This window comes from Eubalaena glacialis, chromosome 8 (assembly GCF_028564815.1).
Source record: "Eubalaena glacialis isolate mEubGla1 chromosome 8, mEubGla1.1.hap2.+ XY, whole genome shotgun sequence".
Lineage (NCBI taxonomy): Eukaryota > Metazoa > Chordata > Mammalia > Artiodactyla > Balaenidae > Eubalaena > Eubalaena glacialis.
The window spans coordinates 75,572,303-75,597,792 of record NC_083723.1 but is presented as its reverse complement, the minus strand read 5'-3'; the positions used below and the strand labels follow the sequence as shown (position 1 = coordinate 75,597,792).

General features: G+C 39.4%; 1 protein-coding gene across 1 annotated transcript; it reads right to left on the bottom strand.

Annotated features, from left to right (window-relative positions):
* Nucleotides 1-5,595: 5,595 nt before the first annotated feature.
* STEAP4 (STEAP4 metalloreductase) lies at nucleotides 5,596-24,793 on the bottom strand. Its single transcript, XM_061197834.1, has 5 exons — nucleotides 24,727-24,793; nucleotides 10,230-10,684; nucleotides 9,055-9,582; nucleotides 7,628-7,792; nucleotides 5,596-5,887 (listed from the first exon to the last, which is right to left on the bottom strand). The coding sequence occupies exons 2-5, from the start codon at nucleotides 10,680-10,682 to the stop codon at nucleotides 5,624-5,626; spliced, it is 1,410 nt and encodes a 469-aa protein (XP_061053817.1). The 5' UTR covers nucleotides 10,683-10,684; nucleotides 24,727-24,793; the 3' UTR covers nucleotides 5,596-5,623.
* Nucleotides 24,794-25,490: the final 697 nt, after the last annotated feature.

The window sequence follows — 25,490 nt, the reverse complement described above, 5'->3', positions numbered from 1 at the left end:
CAAATGTCTATGACGAATTGGAAAAAACAAAACCAAAAACACTCCACGGTTGGAGAAGGCGCAACTTTAAATGATGGCACTAAGACCAGTGGATAGAAGAACAATTAGGACGATTATGGTTAGATATGAGAGAATTTCCTAATTGCCCACAGTGCGTAAAAATGGAAAGATTTCCTGTTGGTGGCAGTCAACACTTGGGAAAAGTTACGCCCACTTGGTTGGCTGGGCTGGTGAGACTGTAAAGAATCCTTGAGTTTGAGGGCAGATCTTTCGTTTTAACAGATTTTACTACTCTGCCTTTATGAATCTTGAACGGTAATTCACCTCTTTCTATGAAAGAAAAGATTAGTAAACATGAAACCAATACATGGTTTGTATTCCTTAATACATGCTGACTCTCTAAAAATCATAAGGGGTTAATTTTAGTTGATCCTGTTCTGATCGTTTTTGATATATTGTGAGTTCCATTCCAACAGCCCTTCATATTTACAAAACTGAAAAACTGGCAACTTTAGGTAGCGGGACTGAATTTTTTTTTTTTCTTTTAACACTAAGATTTCTCAACTAGTATTAAAATACTAAGTGAAAAGTGTTATGAGATTTCCCGGTGCGTCACTGGGTCTCAAGAACAAATAAGTCCTCTCAGTACACAAAGCACTAAGGTGGAAGCAGAGAGAAAGAAAACATTTGCCTTGCAGCTTCTGAAGAGCTGTACTCTCCTTGGCTGCCCCTCTGAGCCCTCAGGCCAGGGGTTTTTGCCTACCTCTACCTGAACAGAGGTCTCTCTGCTGATTAGGAAAGCTTGCAGCCAGATTGGAATAGCAAGATTAAAGTGGCACTTAGAGCTGAGCTCAATGCTGAAACCGAGGGATCACATGTCACTACAACCTTAAAGGGCATCCTAAAATCAACAGTAGGCAAATGTGGAGTGCTAAAGATGGGGCAATCAGGAATATTTAAAGCTTCCTTTAAAAAGTTTCCAAAAAACGTTGCCAGTGGTTCAGTCCACTCTGCCTAATATATGGATCCAAAGGGACGTTTTGGAGGGCAGCGTGAGGGTCCTCCATTGTACTGTGGTGTTGAAAGGCAATGGCCCTGGACTCAGATGGCCTCAATTCAAATCCCATGTCTGCCTCTTACTAGGCCTCTTACTCAGATGGGCTCAGTTCAAATCCCATGTCTGCCTCTCAATGTTTTTAAGGCTCAGTTTCCTCTGAAAAGTGGGGATAATGAGAGTATTTTAGAGAATTGTTATGAGGAGTAAATAAGATAATGCATGTCAAGTGTTTATTGTTTGCTCATAGTATTATACAATCAACATCATTAAAAGCCTTCCAAGATTCCCTCCTAGCAGGAAACAGATAGAACCTTATGTAAACGGAAGGAGTCAGCTGTGTTTGGATGGTCAAATTGGTTTGATGGTTTGGGGAGGGAGAGATATTGGGAGGGATGAAAGGAGGAAATCGGCTGGGCTAGGGCCTGGGTGCACGATCCTACTCGTCCACGCTCCCCTTTCCCCAGCCCTCACTGCTTTCCCCAGCCCTCACCGCTTTCCCCAGCCCTCACCGCTTTCCCCTGCCCTCACCGCTTTCCCCAGCCCTCACTGCTTTCCCCTGTCCTCACTGCTTTCCCCAGCCCTCACTGCTTTCCCCAGCCCTCACTGCTTTCCCCTGCCCTCACTGCTTTCCCCAGCCCTCACTGCTTTCCCCTGCCCTCACTGCTTTCCCCAGCCCTCACTGCTTTCCCCTGCCCTCACTGCTTTCCCCAGCCCTCACTGCTTTCCCCTGCCCTCACTGCTTTCCCCAGCCCTCACTGCTTTCCCCTGCCCTCACTGCTTTCCCCAGCCCTCACTGCTTTCCCCTGCCCTCACTGCTTTCCCCAGCCCTCACTGCTTTCCCCTGCACGCTTGATCCTCCTCCTCCCTCAGCTGGATCTTCTTGCTTCCTCTTATCTGAGAGGTCAGGGCTGCGCCTTGAGCTTCAGAAAGGTAATGAAGAGAAGAGTGACTTACTCTCTCCTCCTGAATTCTACTGAACGAATCTTTAGAAGACTAGAGGGTTTTTCTACATTGTAATCTTAACTCACTGTAGAAAAGTGAAGGAGGATCGTATAAGGAGATTTTTGGTATGTGTGTATTAAACGGGTGGCGGTGTGGTTGATGGTGGTGTTGATGGAGAATGGAAATTGAGAGCTCTGTGTGCAGCACCTTGACTGCCATTCCACCTTGATTTGGGGAGGAGGTCCAGAACCTTTTGAGCTCCTAGTGGTCAAATTCATTATATTTACACTCATCGTTATCATGGCTCTTCTGTGATCCCTGAACAATAAATGCATGAAGAGCTCTTGAACGCAATTTCTAACTGAAGTAGCTTTCGAATAGGGACTTCGTTCTCTCTGCTTCTAGCTTACTTCAGGTTGCCGGCCCTCTCTTTATTTATCTGTTTTTATTTTGTTTTCAAAAGAATGATAACACCCATCAGGGCTGCAGCTGTTCAGTTGTCCAGGGCATTTCATGTCGGGTCCCACAGGTTGAAATCCAACTTGAAATCAGTCTACCCATTAAGGCATTTGCCCTGTCCGGGTGGCATCCATCTGGAGGGAGGAAGGAAAGCCTTTTTTTTCTTCCACAAAAGTCCAGTGTGGGATAGTCTACCCCTACCCCTGTTTGGCCAGCTGATGTTTTCCCTTCTCTGAGGGTAAAACTGAAACGTGCAGGATGTTGAAATGCATCACCCCGCTGGGTGCAAGCATGTGTCACATGAAGCTGCAAATCCGCTAATGTGCTTTGCAACCCCTGTACTGCCTCTCCTTTTCCTTATCTCTGAAAGGAACTATTTTTAGTTCCAGATGCTGGAGCTACTGTGATTCAAAACCTTTCAATCACTTTCTTTGGAATGCTGATGAGTCAAAACCAGAATGATTACAAAACTAGAAAGATTTTACAGAAGCAGTCATCCCTTAATATGGGGAAAACATACAAAAAATAAAAGGTATATGATGTCATAAAAATTTTTCTAGAATACAGGAAACATACCAGCAGTAAGGAAGTTTAGTCTCACTTTTTAATGTAGAAGAATAGTTTGGAACAGTTAAAAGGAATATAGTTCACCCAACATACCTATTTCTATCTGTTTCAAACTCATTCTTTCCACCTTAAGTAAACTGGGGGAGTCAGCTGTGTTAGGATGGGCACATTGGTTTGATGGTTTGGGAAGGGAGGGATATTGGGAGGGGCGAAAGGAGGGAATTGGCTTCTCTGGTCAGCTGGTGGGGCTTGGAGCCCTTGTGGATGAGGCTGAGGGTCATGCCCAGCAATGCACTGTGACGCCAAAACACCAGGGGCGCTCTGTAACGTCTGGCTTCCTGGATGGCTTTTGTGAAGTACCCACGTAGAGCATTTTTACTAGGTTATAAAAGTAGAATTCTTTTTACTCTAGGTAAGCTTTTTTTTTTTAACCTAAGAGTGGCATTTTCTATTTTTACTAATAAACCATGTAGCCAGTAAAAACTTTACTCTTTTACCCAAAAAGGAGCATGGTTAATCCCAAAGGCTTTTTTTAGATCAGCCTGGATAGTACTTAATCTTTAATCAACCAATTCTCTAGCCAAAAAGCAGCTGCCAACCCTAGAATACTTGGCCGTTTTGCATAAAATAGAGGGATGAGTAGTGACAATTTCCCTGCCTTTCTCACTGATGCTCTCGGGTCAGCACCACACACCACAGCTCTGCTCAAAGTCACAAGCTTTTTTGTATCCTTGCTTGGGTGGATCAAGAATAAAGTAATGGAGTATATATTCTGTGTATCTTCTCATTAACACAAATAGAAATAAAAAACAAAATCTGGTAGGGTATAATGAAACCAGCACCCTCATTCAGTGCCAATGGTATTGACTTTAGAAATAATTTGGCAATATGTATCCAATGCTATTAAAAGTTCTTTACTTTTTAATCCCAATTCTTTGCAAGTATTCTGAGGAAGTAATTTAAAATATGGAAAAATTGTACGTGCCAAGATATCCTCTGAAATGTTGTTTTAGTAAAAAATGGATATAACCTAAATGTTGAATTAGGGCAGTGGTTAAATAAATGCGTATTTGATGTAATATTATGCAGCCACTGATTCAATACATATACCGTGTAAGTAAGCAGACAAAGCCATGATATATTAAGTGAAAAAGGACGGGTACAAAATTGAATATACAGTATAGGTAGAACTATTTTCAAAAAGTTTTATAGAAAAATATCCTGGATTGTGGGTGATGTTTTAATATATTTTAATCATTTTATATAAGGTCATATAGAATATATGATAATAAAATTAAAAAGTAAAAGAAATGGGCTTTGTGGAGCAGGCAGAAAAATGTCAAACCCGAAGCCTTTTGGTTATTTCAGTGTGCGAAGGTCACACATAAGGCTCCTCTCAGCTCCACGTGTGAGCCAGGAAGGCTAATCCTGCTGAAGGTCGTCTTGGAAATGGCCTCATCAGCACACAAAAGCAGAGAGAACCATCCTGCCTTCCAGCAAGGATCTGAGAAAGAACCAAGTCTCCTATTACAACTACTGCTCACACCTCTCTCCCCTAAGACACTATAATTCTCTCTCATCTATGTATCGGTCCAACTTACACTTTCATTATTCATTTAATTTCACTGCTTAAATTGACAACAAACTATGACAAACAACAGAAGCTACTTTTTTATACTAGAAATGCATTTCATAGATGATTAATGTTGAACAAAATTTGGAATATATTATTTACAAAGCATACCACAAAACCTAAACAATACCAAACCTGAACAATGCCAATACCTGTAAAGTGCAACTTTACAAAATTTATTTAAATTTTGGTTTATTTGAACTTTTTGCACAAGGGCTTTTATCAGCTCTTCTTTGCTTATTGTACATTGAGAAAATCCAAGTGGGTATCCCTCATTTTTAACTCAATCTTTCCTATACCTATTCCTTTGTAGAGGAAGGATCTATATCTTATGATATAGATTTTTATATATCCAACCCATGATTACTTCCAATCAACTGTGATATTTTTATTGTTTTATAACATAATTCCCCACACTACACATCCATATTGGTAGCAAAATAAAAGAGCACACGCAACTACAGAATTCACCATGGCAATATTTATGATAACCTGCACTGCCAAAAACCAAACCAAAAATCTCATTCCTTTTACTTCCTCAGCCCTCTTCTTCAGACATATCTAATAAAGCCTTGATCAGTGGCCACCATCTTACTGTTTTCTCTTTCACTCCTCTCTGTCCTTGATCCAGAGAAGGAAAGTGCATGGACTTCCCCTAGATTTTGCAAGACATTAGGTCATGCATGCTGCCCACAACAAAGAAGCTTCCTAGTGTGAAACCACAAAGCTAATCACGATCTCAGCACCACCCCCACCTCCAGCAAAAGGAGAGGCAGTGGCCAACACCGATTCAACACCGGCCTGAGATCAAACGGTGTCCATTTCTCAAAGTCAGGCATGATTTCTTTCTCTGTTCACAAGCTTCAGCCCGTGGTGGGAGAAAAACGCTTTCTTCACTGCACCCATTATTATTCTCTAAACATACAACACCATAGTTAAGAAGTCCAGGTGAACTGAACTTTGCTTTAAATATCTGTTTTTCCATTCAATGCTGATTCTGAGAATTTCGGGTTCCTTTCCCAGCCCTTGCGGATCCGTGTAAGGGTCTTGTCTATACATGGCAGGATGAGGATGAACTTGATCACCAGCACCGTGCAAGGGATGATCAGTGCTATCACGTAGGCTGAAGGAAGATACCAGATGAGGCTTGAAGGACTGAGGAATCTCTTTCCGCCGTACACCAAGGTGTGGGCTGTGCACAAGATCAGGGTCAAATAACCCAGTTTGGACTATAAGCAAGAAACAAAAACATATACATTAACACTGTTTACACTGTAAGCCAATGAAGGGTATTTGTCAAAGCCGCAAGCTTTTGAAACCTGTAATATTTAGAACACTGCTAAGTACTGAAAAAACATTAACTCTCCTTCAGGATGATCAGTATATCATTTAAAAAAAGACTGTGCTGGGCTTCCCTGGTGGCACAGTGGTTAAGAATCTGCCTGCCAATGCAGGGGGCATGGGTTCTAGCCCTAGTCGGGGAAGATCCCGCATGCCGTGGAGCAACTAAGCCCGTGCGCCACAACTACTGAGCCCATGTGCCACAACTACTGAAGCCCACGCGCCTAGAGCCCATGCTCCGCAACAAGAGAAGCCACCGCAATGAGAAGCCCACACACCGCAACGAAGAGTAGCCCCCGCTCGCCGCAACTAGAGAAAGCCTGCACACAGCAATGAAGACCAAAAAAAAGAAAAAAAACGCAGCCAAGTAAATAAATAAATAAATAAATAAATAAATAAATAAATAAATAAATAAATAAAAAGACTGTGCTTGCAAATGACATGGTGGTTTCATCTTAACCTAACTGGGAAAGATTAGGTTAGGAAAGATTCCCAGGAGTAAATTCTTTTGCATTAGAATAAATAAGGTACCTTCTTCTTCAATGGTAAAACTTTCCGGAATCACCTTTTCTGGAGGCCAGAGATGAGTAAGATACAGTATGTCCTCAAGAAGCACCACATTAGTATATGTTGCTGACTAAGAGCAGATGCTAGCTACATTCTGTCACAATAAAGAGCAATTAGCAAACTTTACTTTTGGTTGGTTGTTTGTTTTGGCCTAAATACAAAGCTCAATGTTTATTTCCGTCTTAATGTCTTGAATAAAGGTGTAAACATGAGAAAATGTTGACTGCATTTGGTCCCTGGGAGAAACTGCAAGACTTCTGAAATTCAAATTGTTCTATAAAGTTCAAATCTGATTTCAGTTACTAATAGTCTATTTTGTTATACTGGTTCACAAGGAACATGCATCAGAATCACCCAGAGGGCATGTGAAAACAAACTGCTGGGCCATACCTCCAGAGCTTCTGATTCATTCAGGTCTGGGTGGGGCCGGGGGATTTGTATCTAACATGACCCCAGGTGACGCTGCCACTGCTGGTCCAGGTACCACACTTTGAAGACCACTGGTCTGTAAGATTAGTTACCAGCTGCTTTTAATGAGGTATCTGGTGGTCGATGTGTGGAAAAACCGATTTTCCCTCTTACAGACCAGCGTTGAATCTGGTGTGATGACAGTCTAGTGTATCTTGCTTTGAAGGTTTTAAAGATCATTTCATTATACGCCTTTTCATATCAATAAGTCCATATTCTAAAGTTGGTTTTCAGAAGAAGAAATTTTGTGTTTGGGTTTCTCTCCACCTTGCACCTAGTACATCTCCACACACAGAATTTAATAGTAGTTGGTGCTTTTCACGCTATACTCTTAGCTGTGGCTCTGGGAGTGGTCAAGAATCTTGGCAAGGGATGCCCTGCTAGGAAATTAAACCATTATGGAATCTGCCTTTTGGTACCAGAGTTTAGCCTTTTCTAATTTGAACTTGTTTCAGTTGCTATTTTTATGAGATTGCTAGGGAAGTGATGGAGTAAAATGAAAATTTATGCAGGGTATAAGAGAAAAATGAGAATATTTGTAAAGCCAGAATCATTTTGCACTGTAAAGTAGATTAAATCGTGAAGTCCTTTACCTGGACAAATCGGAACTCTCTCCAGTTGACCATGTTGCTAACTGATGGCAAGGAAGTGATTCCCAGGAGTACAAACAGGAAAAATCCAAGCATTCCCATAGCGACGTATGAATCGCTGAGCCAGGCAGTAGAGGTACTAAATGGACTTTCTTTCTTGGCTATTGCCTAAGAAAAGTTATAAGCAATTTTTAAAACTTCCATTTTTTACAAACTGCCCAAACTTTTAAGGGGATGAAAAAATACCTCTGCATGGTTTCTTTGCTCAAGGAAAATTGTATAACATTTCTTAACAATCACTGAAAATAATTACACTTAGAAAAATACACTTAGATATTATATTTTTTGATAGAAAAAGTAATTGGTTCTATTGGGACTGTATTAATAATATAGTTGACTCCAGGAGTTGTATAGAGAGTTTTAATTGACCCTATAAATCCTAAAACAAAATAAGCATTTACTTAAACCTTCTTTACCATATGGCTTCTTGTTCCCCAAGCAAAAATTGATGTTCTCAAATGATTACATCAGGATTCTGTTTTCCTGCTTTATATGCTGATTATTCACACACATGAATTTTGAGTTCTTTCATGTTTTTTATGTTGTAATATAGCATCAAGTCTGTTGCATCACATCTTGAGAGAAATCTGGCCCCTGTAACATGACTCTTACCCAAGGACATCCCATGTATTTGTTAGGGAAATAATGTAGAGAAATCCACAGACCCAGCCCTTTGAGACTGCAGTAAGATTGATCAAAATCAATTATTTCCAAACTAGAACTGATGTATAGAACTTCCTCTGGGACTGCTTTAAGACTCCCTGAGCTGATTCTCTCTGAATATTTTGACTATGCAGAATATAGTATTTGACATTTGCTCAGAATTGTTTAGTTTTCTAGTTATTGAGGACAGCATCCCACAAGTCAAACATTAATGGAGTTATAAGCACCCTTTTGTGAATTTGTTTACATTCCTATGACACATGTTTGGGCAGCCCCCTCACTTATAAGATGGTTGGTTTTGACTTCCAAAAGGAAGTAGCATGCATAAAAATAGAAACTTGAAAACACCTTGGCTTCCAATTATTGAACTAACTCACGTAGGTTCATTAGGTTTTCCTCAGCCTCCAAATCTGTTAGTTTGTCAGTATCTCAGTGAGTCCTGGGAATACAGATATGGACCCAAGTGGACCTGGGAATCTACCTTTCATTCTCAATAGTTGTATGAGATTTCAACCAGATTCAGTAAAAAACAAAACAAAACAAAACAACAAACCCCCCAAAACAAGCATGAGGTGTCTAATTACAGCTACTTTAAAAAACAAAGATGCTTAGAAGAGTGATTTTCTATAACTGTGAAGTGGAATATGATGTAGCAGGATTGCTCTTTGATTTAAAAAATAGGAGAATACAAATGAGTAGAGATTTACCTGGGCAATGGTTCTGTTGGTCAATGTCCATCGTACATAATAACGAATAGGGATCACAAGTGTGTAGAGGACATGAAGGAAGGCAAATCCCAGTGCTATCAAGCCAAGCTGCTTTCTGCAAAGCATCCAGTGGTCAAGCCAGTCTGGGAATCGGCGGTATTTTGTACCTCGGTACAGCTGCAGGATGGCCGCAATAACACCAGGGAGGTAAACCAAGGCCAGCAGTGTAAGTGCTGCTATTGGAAAGACACGATTTGGAATAGAAATAGCCAGGCGGAATGTCCTATCTTTTTTTTCATAAACATAAGGGTAGATTACTTCTCTTATTACACAGTAGAAAAAGAAGAATACACACAGAACAGCAGACAAATAGAAGGGGAACTTCCACATTGGAAATAGTTGCAGTGGGTAGTTTTCAATTTCATTGGCTGCCATGAGAGATCCTTTATCCAATGGAGTAAGTCCAAGACTACGAACAATATCCATCACTCTTTGCTTGGCTTTGCTGTCATTTCCGCAGACAAACACCTGGGTTAAAATAATTCATTTTGTATTTATTCTTTCTTCAGTAATTATTTTGAAAGTCTGTATAAGCACTGTGCAAGACAATGCCATATGGTAGTTAACTGCTTTTCAAACAAGGCTGTAGAAAGGACATATTTAACAAGATGATGGTTTAGACTTGCACATGTGTGTTGGATAGTTAAGTACCAGGGTTTTAAGTTGAGCGTGGCTGTAAGCATATCACACTGATATGATAAGACTTGGTTCTCCACAATGCAAACAATTTGGTCTCCTGTATTCTTGGGTGCCGTATCACTTATGGATTGCTTTTAATCTCAATGAACAGATGGAACCCATTTCATACAAGGTAATGGGAGTGGAAGGGATACCCACCAACAATTTAGCAGTGTTATTTTCTAGTACTGACAAGAGGGCTCCAGAGACCGACACCATTGGGTTCCATCAAGCTAAAAGCTGAGGGTGTAGACAGTGCTAAATAAATCACTACAATTGGTTACCCTACTTGGTCAAGCCCAAGAAAGTTATTCATGGCACATATTAGTAGAATGAAATGTTTTCTTTTGGAATTATGTTTTGGAATCTTTGAGGTAAGCACATATTAAAACATTCACTTTTTAAAGATGGAGTGTAAATTTATCATTTAATCTTACCTGCCGACTTGCATCCAGTGCCCTTGACTGGAGAGCCCAGGCTGAGATGGTGTTAAATGCTTTTACCACGTGGGCTCCCAGCACCAACTGAGCAAGGTACTCTGCGTTCGATTCCGGATACTGCTTGATTTTGAGGTTGTTGCTGACGTCGACCAGTATTTTCCCATTGAGAACCTCAGTTAATTCTGTGAGAAAATCGTAATGTTCCCTGTGGATTGCTATGATTATAATGTCAGATTTCTGGGCCGCTTCTGAGTAGCTCAGGACCTCTGCACCATTGGGCAGCAGACTGGACATCCGGGGGTTTCGACTTCCAAAAACAATAGAATAACCACATTGGAGCATTTCAAGTCCCAGTGATCGTCCAAAATCTCCAGTTCCAAAAATACATACAGTCTCTTGCTTCTCTGAAGAATTCATAGTGAGAGGAAGTACATCTGTAGTTTTCTCCATAACTGAAAGATAATAATGCAAACACCCAACAAAATATGAATGTTCTGGGAAAAATTAATGAGAATTATATCCAGGAAGCAGTGATTGACTGATGTTGTTTTAATCTTTTACTGAGTTATCTCAAGCATATTCCCTACAAAATTTGGAAGGAGTAAAAACTGTCTCATACATTCTCATATGTCTTTATTTTTTTTCAATTTTATTTTAATTTTTTTTATATAGCAGGTTCTTATTAGTTATCTATTTTATACAAATTAGTGTATATATGTCTCATATGCCTTATTTAACAAAATCTTCTATTGGATAAAGAAATTCAGTAAAAACCCAAGATGCTTACTGGTTGCTGTCTTAAACTATGGACATGTATCACAATGATACTGCATTTATTGAACACTTAACAGTTCCTAAAGTTCTCAAGAGCAAAATCTGACAAAGAATGCAGTAATAAGGAAATTACAGACCAATTCATTTATGTTTAGTGATACAAAAATCCCAAATTACCCAACAGAATCTGGCAGCGTGTTAAGAGACAGTGCACATTGATCAAATGGGATTATTCTAGGAATGTAAAGATTAGTTCTGTAAATTCAGTATTAGAAAATCTTAATAGAACTCACCATATTAGAAGATTAAGGAGAAAAATGTGGCCATATTTATGTATACTAAAAGATCAAGAACCTATATGTCTCCAGAAATTTACACAACATTGTAAATTAACTATACTTCAATAAAAAAAACCTAAAAAAAAACTGACATTTATTCTTGATTCATATTTAAAAAGGAACAAATAGATATTTCCTTAACATACAAAGTATCTATTTAAATAGCCAAAGTATCTATCTAAATAGCCAGTTGGAAGAAAAAGTTTAATCTATACCTCACACTCCTCCCCAAGGTAAATTTAAAATATATTAATGATTTAAATATATTTTTTTAAAAAATGGAACTATAATAGAACTAGAAGAGGCCATGGAGAATTCTTTTATAACCTTAGAGGGGAAAGGCCCTTTTCCTATATCACAAATCCTTGAAACCATTAAAGAATAAAGGGACAAATGTGATTACATAAAAATAAATAATACCTGCGAAGCAAAAAATCATGATAAGTGAAGTCACAAGATAATCAAACTGGAAAAACATTTTTTACTCATACAAACCAATAAAAAATTTGCCCATTAGACAACAGGGCAAAAGAAAATGAGATGCTAGTTCATCCTAGAGAAATATGACTTTTCAATATAGTAAAAGATTTCTTAATCTTACCCAAAGTAAAAGAAATGCAGGGAAAAACTAAACTGAGATACTGTTATAAACCATGTGATTGTGTTGCTTTTTAAGCTTTTGAAATTTAAAGATCTTGAAGTTTTCATGATCTAATAAAATAATCTAGGATACTCTCTCCACTTTCAAAGAATATTATTTCTTCTTTCAGTACTGGATTTTTCTCAACAAATTTTCTCTTCCCAATATTTAGCATTTAGTTTAAACTTTTAATCTTTTTTTGGGGTGTGTGTGTGTGTGTGTGTGTGTGTGTGTGTGTGTGTGTGTGTGTGTAGTCTCTTGTGTTCAGTGATGCATCCTCAGTGCTAAGAAAGAGCACTGCCTGTGATGGACCAGGCACTTCTTGATAAATATTTGTGGGATCATATTAGAAGGGTGGAATGTCGGCGCTGGAAGCAGCGGTTTCCTCTGTGTGCCAGGCACAGCATGAGGTGCATGACGAGGAGGAAGCTGAGTGAGTACAGACTGAGCACTGGGCGTTAGGGAGGAGTACGGTGAAGCAGAGAAGTGGGGGAAGGTGTTGTAAGGACATTACTTCTTCCACCCAAATGGGTTTAAAGTAAAACTTCGTGAATTTGATGAGGAATTTCAAACCAGACCTAATCACTCTTCCCTTCCAGCATGGTGAATTTCATGCAGATTGTAGAGCATATGAAGATTGCACCTTTTCAATAGGATTTCAGAAATTTGCCCTTTCCATTTTAGCCCATGGAAAACACCTGTTTTTTGTTTGTTTTTCTTGAAGTATAGTTAATTTCCAATGTTGTGTTAGTTTGGGGGTAAGCAAAGTGATTCAATTATACATATATATATATATATGTATATATATATTCTTTTTCAGATTCTTTTCCATTATAGGTTATTTCAATAACCTATTCTTTTCCATTATAGGTTATTTCAATTGAAAATGGTTCCCTGTGCTATACAGTTGGTCCTTATTGTTTACATTTTTTATATATAGTGGTGTGTATATGTTAATTCCAAACTCCTAATTTGTCTCCCCCGCCCCCGCTATCCCCTCCCCTTTGGTAACCATAAGTTTGTTTTCTATGTCTGTGAGTCTATTTCTGTTTTGTAAATAAGTTTATTTGTATCATGTTTTTTTAGATTCCACATATAAGTGATATCATATGATGTGTGTCCTTCTCTGTCTGACTTACTTCCCTTAGTATGATATTTTCTTTGTCCATCCATGTTGCTGCGAATGGCATTATTTCATTCTCTTTTATGATTGAGTAATGTTCCATTGTATAGATATATATACCACATCTTCTTTATCCATTGATCTGTCGATGGACATTTAGGTTGTTTCCATATCTCGGCTGTTGTAAATAGTGCTTCTATGAACATTGGGGTGCATGTATCTTTTCAAATTAGAGAAAAGGAATTCTTACCTGAGCTTATCCGAAGGTGTGTATCTATATCAAAAGCAGACCATTCAGACATTTGTAAGTAGTCAGAAGTCATGGAGAAAAGGGACAAGAAATACAAGACTTCTCTGTACTTCCACAGAAACTCTTTGAATAATTTAATTAAGCACAACAAGTGAATCATTTTGTAAACTAGCTAGTGACTGATATCCTGAACTTTATCAGAGCAGGAAATGACCTTATATGGGAAAGCACCTGGATATGATCAGGGCCTATCATATGGAAACACAGCTGTCCCTTTGAAAAACTCTTAGCAGCATCTACAAATGTAAACTAGTGTAGCAAATTCTATTATATTGCTAATCAGTTAACAACTAATTGTTATAACTCAAACCCTAAACTGCTGAATGATGCCTTAATTTTTCTACTTCGTAGAACTGGTTTGTGAGTGTATCGAAAGAATACCAGTGTGCCTGGCTATTCCCTCACTTTTTCTCCATTCTTTATCCTAATATATTATTTTTCTATCTCCTATATTGGGATGAACATTTGCAAGCAAAATATAGATTTGGCAAAGTTGCCTGTGTCCTGCAATGAAATGGATGATGTCTTTACTGACATATTGTCATTTGGATTACCTTAATCATTGCAGAGAGAGAGTCCAGACTTTATTTTGACCACGTGGCCCCTACATTCATCTATTCTAACCTGTCATAGACTTTTTTTGAAAAAAATGAAGATATTAACTACACTACACTAGTATTTTTTGCTCCACTTACTGGCCGTGTGACCTTGGGTAAGTTAAACTCTTTGTGTCTCAGTTTCATCAACTTTAAAATGAGAGATCTGTAGTACCTACTCTAGAGGCATTGTGAGGATCAGATGACTTAATGTATCTTAGAACAATTCCTGAGACTTAGTAAGTACTCAATAAGCTGGCTATTATTAGGAGAGTATTTAATATGCTATAATTAATCAGTCTATTAATGATCTAATTAATGTAGTCTTTATATAAATTCTATAAATTAAGGGTTAATTATGCTTCTATAACTGTGATTATTGGAATATATAAAATTTACCTGAAATAGTATTCAATAATTCTTGAGAAGCTTCTGCTTTCCCCACTTATTTCTCATAAATAAAACCTTATATAAAACGGCTCCAGAGCCTATGAATTTATCAAAACACAGATGTAAAAACAGCTCAAGTGTGAATTTCTCTCATTTGTAATTCTTTCACGTTTTATTTTAATATTTCCCCCTTAAAATGCAGCTTGGCAATCCAATATAACACACTTGGGCTGTTATCCCAAGCATTAAAATTTATTTTCCCTCTTAAATCTTCAGAGGCAAACTGAAGATACAAAAACAGTAAGGAGATATTAAAATATCACTGGTGAAGTTAATAGAAAGAAATACAGTGATTCCATTGGGCAGTCAGTTATGCCGTATCAAGTTATAGAAGTTATAAGGTTGATAATTGTGTCACACACATCTTGAGTTCCCCTTCAAACCCACCTGGTTCTATTTCCAGTCCTTGGGCAATAACTGAGCTCTGCTCGGTTCCCACTGCCTAACAGAGGCTCACTTTGGGGCTCTAGATCTTTTATCTCTTGATCCTTGCCCTGGGCTTCTCTGATACCTGTGCCTGTTTGGCACTCAGACATGTACAGCCCATGGCCCCATCATAGACAACGGGGCACAGGACTCCATGGATAAGTGCTTCCCCTTTCATCTTCTGCAACACAGTTCTCACACATTTCATAAGGCTCCTATGAAAGTCCCAGAGGAATAGAGTACCACTCATCTGTAACAGTGGCCAATTTAATAGGCTCTTGTCCTGTCTTTCGCATGTTCCCTGGTTTAAGCCCCTTGCCCCTCACTCCTGCTCCCTGGAATCACTTCCATAATAAACTATCTGCACACAAGCCTTTGTCACAGGCTCTGCTTGCAAATCAACCCAGGATAATACACTATTTTGATTATTATTATCTTTTTATGGTAGAAGAAAAATGATCAGACCTCAGGTTACAACTGGGATGATGAAATAACATGTAAAAAATAAAAAAGTTAGCTAGTTCTTTGGAAGAATTTGATTTAGCACTCTTGGAAAAAATATCCTAATAATAGATGTTCATGAAAATGAGATGTATGCACACTCTAAACCACAAGGGAGATCTCATTGAGGGTGTATTTTACAGTAAGTACTAGGTAAAGAAGGAAGTTACAATCATTTCAGACTATTTGTAACTCAAAATAACTCCCATGTATAAACATGGATTTATGGAGGTAGTAAGGTTTCTTGTTCAAAGACTTGGAAAAAAACTTTCCTAGTCCTCTTTTATTCGTAGATGTAGGATGGAAGGAATAAAGAAAATAAGAAAGGTGGTAAACAGGAAGCGGAGTTATTAAGGGAAAGTTGAGGTAAGATGGTTATGGCATAGTGGTCTCCTCTCCTTCCTTCAGCGCTTTCCAAACCTCAGTTATGTAACAGGAAGCAAAACAAGACTATCCCCTGGTTTGGAAAATCTCCAGGTTTTGCCTCCTGTGGAAGCATCTCCCAGAGAGGGAGGCCAAGACAGGTAAAGCGACCCCGCAAGAGTGTTTGTATAGATTAGAGATTGGCAACCAATGATGCAGATGCAAAGGTGGCAGAGACAACTGTGAGGGCCATGGTAGCAGCCACCAAGAAGCATAAGCGTGTGTGTGTGTGTGTGTATGTGCGCGCGCGCATGTGCGTGTGTGATGAAGTGGTACTGGTGTGGGTCATGTAGAGTCTCGCCCATCAGGTCCCTCTGTCTGCAGATCCCACCCCGGGTTCTGGGAACCTAAGGCAGCATTCCGCTGGATGTTCCCAACTAGGTATCCCATGAGGATGTTAGGGCCAGTCTGGCTTGTGCTTTTACTTCTCTCATCTCCCAGAGGTCAGAGGTCAGAGAGGCCCAGACCAGTTCCAACTTTAGAGGATTCTAGCATATGAAAAAGATGGAAATGTCCTAATGGAATACAAACATTTCACATTTTAAACGCTTGTATTTAACAAGCAAAGAAACCTTTTTATTTAAAATAATTATAGATTCACAGTAAGTTTAAAGCTAGTACAAGAGGTCCTTGTGCATCCTTTATCATTTCCTCCAGCGTTTACATTTTATATAGCTAGAGTACAATATCAAAACTGGGAAACTGATATCAGGACATTGGGTGTGTATAATTCTCTGTCATTTTATCCCTTGTGTGGGTTCAGGTACCCACTACTGCAATCAGGATGCAGAACTATTCCATCACTACCCCTTTATAGTCATACTTATCCCCCTCTCTGTCTCCAGCCCCAACCCCTGGAAGTCATTAATCTGTTCTCTACTTTGTAATTTTATCATTTTGAGAATGTTATATAATGAAATCACACAAAATGCAACCTTTTCATATTGGCTTTTTTTCACTTAGCATAATGCCCTTGAGATCCATCCAAGTTGGCGCATATGTAAATAGTTCGTGTAAATAGTTCGTTCCTTTTTAGTGTTGAGTCCATGGTATGGACTTCTTCATTTGCTAGTTTGCTATCTGAATGCCCTGTTTGGAAATGTTGCAACAGCGTTACAAAATTTGCATGTTTTAAGTGCTTATACTTAACAAGTCAATGCTATTAAATGCTCAGGTACCACCTCCTGAGATTCTGAATCAATTGTTCTGAGGTAGGGCCCAGACATCTGTATTTTTAAAAAAACAGACCAAACAGATCAGTTCTAAAGAGCATCCAGAGCTGAGAACCACTGGAAATGGGAAAAGATAAGGGTATCTTTTTTGGAAAGAGATGGTGAGGAGGGAAAAGGCAGAGGAAGAACAGGCTGTGGATGAGCTTGTAGGGGGATGCAGAAACATTTCACCTGCTTTACAATTTCTTCCTCTAAGTAACCATTGGCTGGGTCTGATAGCCTAGAATTCCTACTTTTATGAAAACTGGAGGCAAAAAAAGAGTGTGTAGGCCCCCTATGGGAGAGGGTTAAGGGATGCCAGACACAAGACTTGGTAGGCTTTGCTCTACAACTCCCTTAAGGAAACTTTGATGAGTTGTCTTCCATGAGCCACAAGTTATAGTTTGATCAAATCCAGCCATGAATCTGCTACAGTCACTCCTTTATAGCATCTCTCATACGGTGCCAGACAACATCCCGTTTACATTCGTATGAAACCAGTATTAAAGACATTCCGCCCCTTTCTCCCTTTGAGAATTCAGCTTTGAATTCTGAAGCGATTGTTCACACAAGGTTTTGAACTCCTCCTACAGTACCCTCTCCGGACACCCCCCTGCCCTCTGTCAGGGTTGTAGCACACAAGTCCAGTGATCTGGCCTGGCACCTCCAGGAAGTCAGAACACAAATGACACTTTTAAACTCTATACGACATGACAGGATTTTTCATTTTAATTTGATGCCTGTAAACAGGGATTTTTAAAATTCCTTCCTTCTGTTTTATTATCCCTTCTGAATTTCAACCTGAAAGCCCTAGATGACTTGACAACACATTTGTAATGAGCTGAAGCCCATCAATCAAATGTTTCTTTTAATCACCAGGCATAGGGGCAGGAGGGAGTTCTGCAAGTAGGCCAGCCTTCCTCTGATTCAGAGCATTTGTTTTAATATATCCCAGGGACAATTGGAAAGCAAAAAATAGTAAAAAAAAAAAAATCTTTTTTAAAAACCTTACAATAATACATGAACCCATCCAGTTTATTCACTGAGCTATTTCTGTATTTAGTGAGATCAAGGCTCTTTAGGGAAAGCAAGCATGCTCACATTTGAGCACATATTCTTTTACTAACAGGTATATATTACTGTAGCAAAATCAGAAGCTCTTGGTTTAAAAAGACCACTGATTGTAGTTTACAAAAAATGTAATGAGCCCATAATTAATGGAGTTTTCTAATTTTTTTGACAGTTCCATCTTCAGTCTATATATGTTATTTGAAAATATAATAGTACATTTCTTATTTTAGCCTTGTAGTTAGAAGTAGCTCTGTCAGTAATAGCTATAGACTGACATAAATCTATCATTTAAAACTCTTAATCTAAATAAAGAAACCACTGCAGGTTAGTTGCTGAAAAATTGATTAATTATTTAAATTGTTTTGGGAGAAAATGTTATGTATCTCATAGCACTCTAATTTACTGATGCTTAGTTTTTATGCTAGCCAATAGAATGACCCAAAAGGAAGCTAATCTTAACTTGTACAGTCTGATTAAATCACAAGAGCATAACTAAATATAACCTTTACATTAATATTCTATGGGGATATATATCCGCATGAATTGCTAATAAGTAAAACTAGCCATGACATGCTGCAGCTAAAATGATTCTGTCAGTAACATTTCATTGCCACCCAATGAATACCAGGAGAGCAAGGTAATGCAGAGCTATATTATCTGTTTTAATTGTACTTTAGGAGAAAATTTATTTATTTTAAATATTGGTTCTTTGGTGAAATTCTGGTCCAACTAAAAATCTTTTTAATACGTGTTTTCACATTTACATCTCAGCTGCATCTGTCAAGATAAATGAAGATTGTTTTATGATTCCCTGGCTAAGAATTTTATCATGTAGGTTTATTATCCCCTGTCTAGGCTAGTTAGTTCATTTGATTAAAGCTGGGGCTCATGACAGCAAGGTCAGGGATTCAGTCATGGCTGAGTTAATTTACCTTGACCTCTGTTTGCATTCTGAATCCTGAACAGCTTATAAATCTGTCGTTCATCAAAGATTCAGCATGAGAACCAGGACCTGGATTGCCACCATCAGAAAAACAACTGTATCTCACTGACTGGGTGGCATTTGACTCGTACACAATACCTGAGCATTTGCTTATTTTTTTTTTTTTAAGTAGTTTTTTTATTTTTAAAAAAATTTATTTTATTTATTTATTTATTTTTGGCCGCGTTGGGTCTTTGTTGCTGCCCGCAGGCTTTCTCTAGCTGCGGTGAGTGGAGGCTACTCTTCCCTGCGGTGCGTGGGCTTCTCATTAGGGTGGCTTCGCTTTGTTGCGGAGCACGGGCTCTAGGTGTGTGGGCTCAGTAGTTGTGGCTCGCAGGCTGTAGAGCGCAGGCTCAGTAGTTGTGGCGCACGGGCTTAGTTGCTCTGTGGCATGTGGGATCTTCCCAGACCAGGGCTCGAACCCATGTCCTCTGCATTGGCAGGCGGATTCTTAACCACTGTGCCACCAGGGAAGTCCTGAGCATTTGCTTATTGGGTAATCTGGTGATCACAAAAACCCACTTAATATTTAGTATCCATTAGTGGGTTTTGCTTTTCTCGGACTGCTGTAGTCAGAGATATTTAGGAAGTGATTTGATCATTTCAGAATTAACTTTGTTTAAATAAATTTCCTGTGAATAGTTATTTATCCTCACCTTGAGGCCACTGGGAATTATCTTAGTATTGATAACTGCCAACTCAGTTTGGAGATAGAGCAGTTTTGCTGTGGATCTGATCCCATTCCCTGGCCCCCAACCCTGCTGATGGGGTAACTCCAATCTGCGTCAAAGCATCTCCTTAGCATTTTTAGAAATCTCCTAGGGGTGGTTTACATGTCCTGTATAGAGTCTCCTTTATCTTCTTTTGGGTACCGTTTTCCTCTATTTCTAATTTGGCTCTGGAGGCAAGGACTCCCAATGGCCAGAGTACGTCTAATGTTCGCCAAGACCCCATTAGCTTGAGCTGCGACCATGATCTGGCCTTTCAGCTGCTTCATTTCTTACCCCAGGAGAGAAAGTACCCTTGAAACGCCTTTCCCCTTCCTGTGTTATACTCTGATATACAAGCCTGAGAGCAGTGCTGGTTGATAAATATATTTTAGTGAAAGCAGCTCCTTCTTTTTAAGTCCTAGGTATTTAATTTCAGCTCTTTTTAGTTGTGTGGTATGACCAGAGCTGGCTTGCCAGCTGGAAGTTTGAAATCAGCCATGGTGGGAGTTTTCACACCATGGAAATCAGCAAATGCTGTAATTCAGGACATTTTTTTTTTGCCTTAGAGAGCCATTTACCAGCATACCACTGACTCTTTCTCTGTCTCTCATCCCCTTCTCCCCAAGACTCTGCCTGTGACCATGGAAATGGAGAAATAATTGGACTGACAGGATGATATACTTTCCCAATCCTGACTTTGTACTTTAAGCCTTAAAATCTCTTTCCTTAGAGGCCTTCCTTCTAGGAAGGCTCCTAGGTTCTTAATGATAACAGAATCCATGTGGCTTCCCTCCCCCAACAAATGTTCCAGACCCTCTCCACTGCACACATGGAGTTAACACGAATTTGGCTGTAAGTCTGACACCGCTAGACTCTTGGTTCCCTCAGGGACCTCTTTGTGTACCATCGAACCCAAACACATATCTTCTAATTTTCCAGATGTGCATTAAAAAAAAAAAAGCACAGTTTAGGATCTCAGTCGAAGATAACCATTATTAACTGCAATGAACCATTTACCAACTTGCTAATTGCTTTCTCCTCAGCCCCCTTCCGTATCTCATACCACCTAAGTCAGGGCAATTGAATAGGATGAAGAAATCATTTTAGTACTTGGGTACCGGAGAAGAAATAACGAAAAGCATGATCATTTCTATAATAAGAATGATTTGCTGTAACTTAGTTCTTTTGAACTGTTCAATAGGCTTCATTTCTTATGCCATGCCTTCAGGTATTAAAGAAGGGCTCAAGTGTTTTACTTAAGTTAAACTAATTAAAACCTTTAAAAATTCAATATTCCAACTTTCACGACCTCAGTTAAATGCCTTAATCTCATTATGTCACTTTTTAAAATGAATTAAACTCCAAAGTATTATAGGTACAAATTTATTATGAACCTTACCCAGGATAGCAACATAATGGGGTTACTAAAATGAGAAAAAATACCGAGGTTGCTGCAATTTCTTTATCCTTTTAAAAATAGTTATAATAATTTCCACTACTTACTTTATATGTACTGTACAGCATACAGCAATCTCATGCTTCTTCCCAAAGGGCAGGACACTTTGACCCTATTAACTAGTACAGCTCGGGGGGCATCCATGCTTATAACCTCCTACGCCCATAATGATAAGCATCTTTCAAAAATAAAAATTAGTGTTATCAACAATGTCTTGGTAGGATTGCATGTTTTTGACAGATTTATTGAACATCCTCTCTGAGCCAGGCACTGTGCTACACAAGAGGGATAAAGTGATAAACTTTAGACTGACCTTGTCCTCCAGGGGCTCCCAAGTTGGGGAAGATGTAGACACATAATCAAACTGCTGCAATACAACGTGTGAAGATGTTGCATATACAGAGGAGGGGAGCTATTCTGCCTGGGAAGTAGGACAAGAAAGTTTACCAAAATCTGTGCATAATTGCTTCAGCCACTGTTTAATTTGGGCTCAAAACTGTTTCCACACCCTGTAAAATGAGAAGTATAGATGAAAGATGTATAATCAGTGTGGACCATTAGCCACGCCCTCCTATTCCCATGCTTCTCAGTGCTTGTGCCATCACCAGTGAAACCCTGGTTGGAACACTTGGCCCTGTGCTTGATGACATTTTTTTTCCTTCAATATTTGGAGCTAAGGTAAAAGAGATGTGTTCTAATAACCCCTTTCTAAGAGGAGTGCTATATAGTTATATTAAGTTACCTCTTAGCTTTCTTTTTTTTCAGAATTATAGTTCCTGACTTTTCAAAATTATCCTTTGCACACATTTACCTTCCTAATAAGATGAAAAGTGAACTTAACTTCATCCTGACATGAAGACTGATCATGTAATCTACATTTCAAAGAAACATACTTTCCTCAAAATAACTTTTCAGAAGTATGCAACCATCAAAGTTCAGTATGATAAGGCTTTTTTACACATGGCAGACTACACTCTTCTAGAACAATGTGGAGAAGCATTCAGATTAGGATGTCATGTCCTGCCTAGGTAATTAGGGTGGAAATGCTTCTTTGAGTAGAACATTGCATATTTTTTGCAGTGATGTATTTCTGAAAGATGATCTTCATACATTGCAAGCATTCTTTGTTCCTTTTTCCGTAATGATTTTGGAAGAACAAATTGCTTACGTATGTTGGCCAAGTATGTTTTCTTACCATACATTGTTTTCAGCACTAATTATCCTTTAGTTATTTACTTAGCTTTATTCCTTCCAGGTCTGATTTCTTCTCAACAAAAGAACAAGTGTTAATTCAAATCATTTTGGAAATGACCTAAAAGTCATTCAAAATTCATGGTAGGTTGAATGCATCATGTGGAACTGTTCATAGTTAACTGTCTTCATAGTTAACTAGTGACCCATTCTCTTTGGATGTGCAGAGCACAGAAGGACATACAAAGCACAGAGTCAAACAGGTGACTTCAGAGGCCTTGTAAACTTTATTTCTATTACTTCTGGCCTAACTACAACTTCAAAAAAAATCCCACACAGAAAACTTCACTATCCACAGCCTGTCCTAGATTCTTAGAGTAGGAATTATAGGTAGATGTAGTTGCAGACACTGAACAATTGACTTCGTCTTCAGAGGACAACCCAGAAGAAACCTAAAAGTTGCCCTGGCAAGTCTTCAAGTTTGAAAGGTGATTATATCTTTTTTTTTTTTTTTTTTGCTAGCAGATTATTGACTTTGTGAAGATTTTAAAAGGAAATAATTTTTAAATAGCAGTTGACAAAAGATGCAAATGACTTATAAAGATAACTGGATGGTGAGGATCATGAAACACTGGATGTGTTTCTAAGGGTGACTTCAGAATCAACTACTCAGGAAACTTTAAAAAGAGAATCTACACCCTTTTAATAATGTCATGAACAATGGTAGAGTGATGTGAGGTGGTCCTTCAGGAGATGAGGAAATGTAGAGTGACTGTTCAGGATTTCTTCCATTTTGGAATTCTATGACAAATGAATCTATTTTTCTTAAAACTGTTCAGAACAAGGCTCAAGGCTTAAGGTCTTCAATGTACGAACAGGCTTATAAAAACGTATTTGGTTACTTCTAACAACAGTTAGCAAGCTTAAGCAAGGCAGGAATCCGAAAATCATTCTCAAGTTAGGAGTCAGGCCTCGAACATGCTGGTTTCTGAACCTTAAGTTGCTGTGTGAACTTCGGCAGCACCATAAATGTTGCCAAATGGACAGAGTGCTATGACCCAATTTCTCCATACACATGTTCCATTTTCCTATACAACCTTGAAGCCTGATAAACAGGGAGTGCTTCATCCTGCTTTCCGGGTTGGCAGTGTTTGCCATGCAGGTAGAATACAGGCAGGTAGAATTTCATACCGTGCTAAATCAAAGCATTCTGAAAAACTCAGGGCCTTGCAAAAAAGTTACTGCTTCAAATAAATGTGCCATTTTATAAAATTACACCTACTGTATCAGAAAAAAATGTTCTTTCATATGAGTGACATTTATATGACTGCCATTTATAGGGAATAGGACATTCTCATACAGCAAGGCTGAAGAATTGGTTTGGAAAGCTGAGAGTATTCTCTGAATGATAAATGTGGTACAAGTCTAGATACTCGGTGGGGAAAGACTATCTCTCCACAGCTGGGTAGTTTCCCTATAAAAGTGAAACCTGCATTATTATGAAGAAAGTAATTACTTGGTTACACTTACAGCATTGATGAAATTTTCAGTGTATTTCAAACCTGCAAACATCTTTAGTCATGTGTTTTCACCTTGTTAGAGTTGGATTTTGTGGCTGCTCTGGTCCAAGAGCCTTTTATTTTACATGTGTGGAAACTGAGGCTGAGGTACTGAACTTCTAATTAGAACTAGGAATAGAATTCCCCAATCCACCCCTGCCCTAGTCTCCATCCAATTCACTTTCCCTTACACCAGTCATCTTTTCAAGAAAGTTTCTAAATTACTATCCAGAGGGGAAAACTACCTACCTTCCAGCTGCCTCTGGACAAACAGGGAACCAAAGGCTTTATTTACTCTAAACAATTACATTCCAAACAATATTTCTCTGGAAAAGCAATTAATCACTAAACTGCAGAAGGGCATTGGAATCAAGATCAAGGATGGAAGCGGTTGCAGATCTCAGGACACATTTTCAGCTCTTGGTCAAGAAGCGGACTCAGATCTAGATTGCCTTTATCCAGAAGTAAGATATAGAGAGGAACCCAAACCTCCGAGTCTTCTCCTTCGGTCTCGTCTGCACCCCGGGGATGAAAGTCTAGGAAGCAAGCCACTTGTTGAATTGCTTAACTCATCTGGCCACACCCTTGGGTGGCCTTGCACCTTCTTCCCAGGGTGAGCAGGTTTGCGGAGCGGGGTCCTGGAAGCAGGGGTTCGAGGTGGGCGGAAGCTGATAAGGGAGGGGAGCCCTGTGGCGAAAGGTACAAGGCGAAGGCCAGCAGCAGCGTGACCCACCTGCGGGAGAGGTGTTTCCCAGGCAGCTGTGGTCCAGCGTGGCTGCGGCGGGGCGCGCGGAGTGCCGGGCCGGGAGGGGACGCTGTGTGGCGTTCAGGCTCGGGGCTGCAGTTCGCCGCTGTCGTCGGTATAAGAAGCCGGAGAGCGGAGGGAGGGCCCACTAGATTGCGCAAGAGAAGCGGTGAAGAAAGCAAGCGTTTCCAGGAAGAGTTCAAGCTGGGAATCCCGGGCAGCTGGAAAGACCAGATATTCCAGTGCTGCCACTGCCGCTATTGCTTCAGATGTTGCTGCTGATCTCGGACCAGCGGGGTTTTTAAAAGGTTTTCCCCAAACCCCTTGGGATATGTGCATCCCAGGCAGATTAAGGCTTGGAGAGGCTGAGGAGGACCCCTTTCCTAAGGAGCCAGAGGGGCCGCTCTGAAGAGCTGAGAAAACACCACCTGATTTAGGCACCTAGGAATTTCCCCCTGTGCCATAGTGTCTTAATTCAGAGGTGACATCTTTCCCCTGTGCCTGGAAACCCTCTTTTTTTTTTTTTTTCCAGGGAGGGGGTCATAGCCTGGATGATCTTGAATTTGGAGGTCTTAATTTAGGTAGATTAAATGGTTCAAAAGAAACAAACCAAGTGAAAGAGAGGGATGATGATACCTTAATACACAATAATATATATTGGACTGATAGTCTTTCTACTTAGGAAGAGCTCAAAAAACACAGCCATGGTGGTTTAAGATTTAACTAACCATGATAATCTATGGGACAAAGCA

Bases quoted from the DNA above. Each gene is read 5' to 3' on its own strand.
- STEAP4 (XM_061197834.1), bottom strand. From the start codon at position 10,682: ATGGAGAAAACTACAGATGTACTTCCTCTCACTATGAATTCTTCAGAG. The intron at 9,583-10,229 runs GTAAGATTAAAT...ATTTTAACCCAG, and splicing joins CACTGGATGCAAGTCGGCAG to GTGTTTGTCTGCGGAAATGA. The intron at 5,888-7,627 runs GTAAAGGACTTC...TCTTGCTTATAG, and splicing joins GAGAGTTCCGATTTGTCCAG to TCCAAACTGGGTTATTTGAC.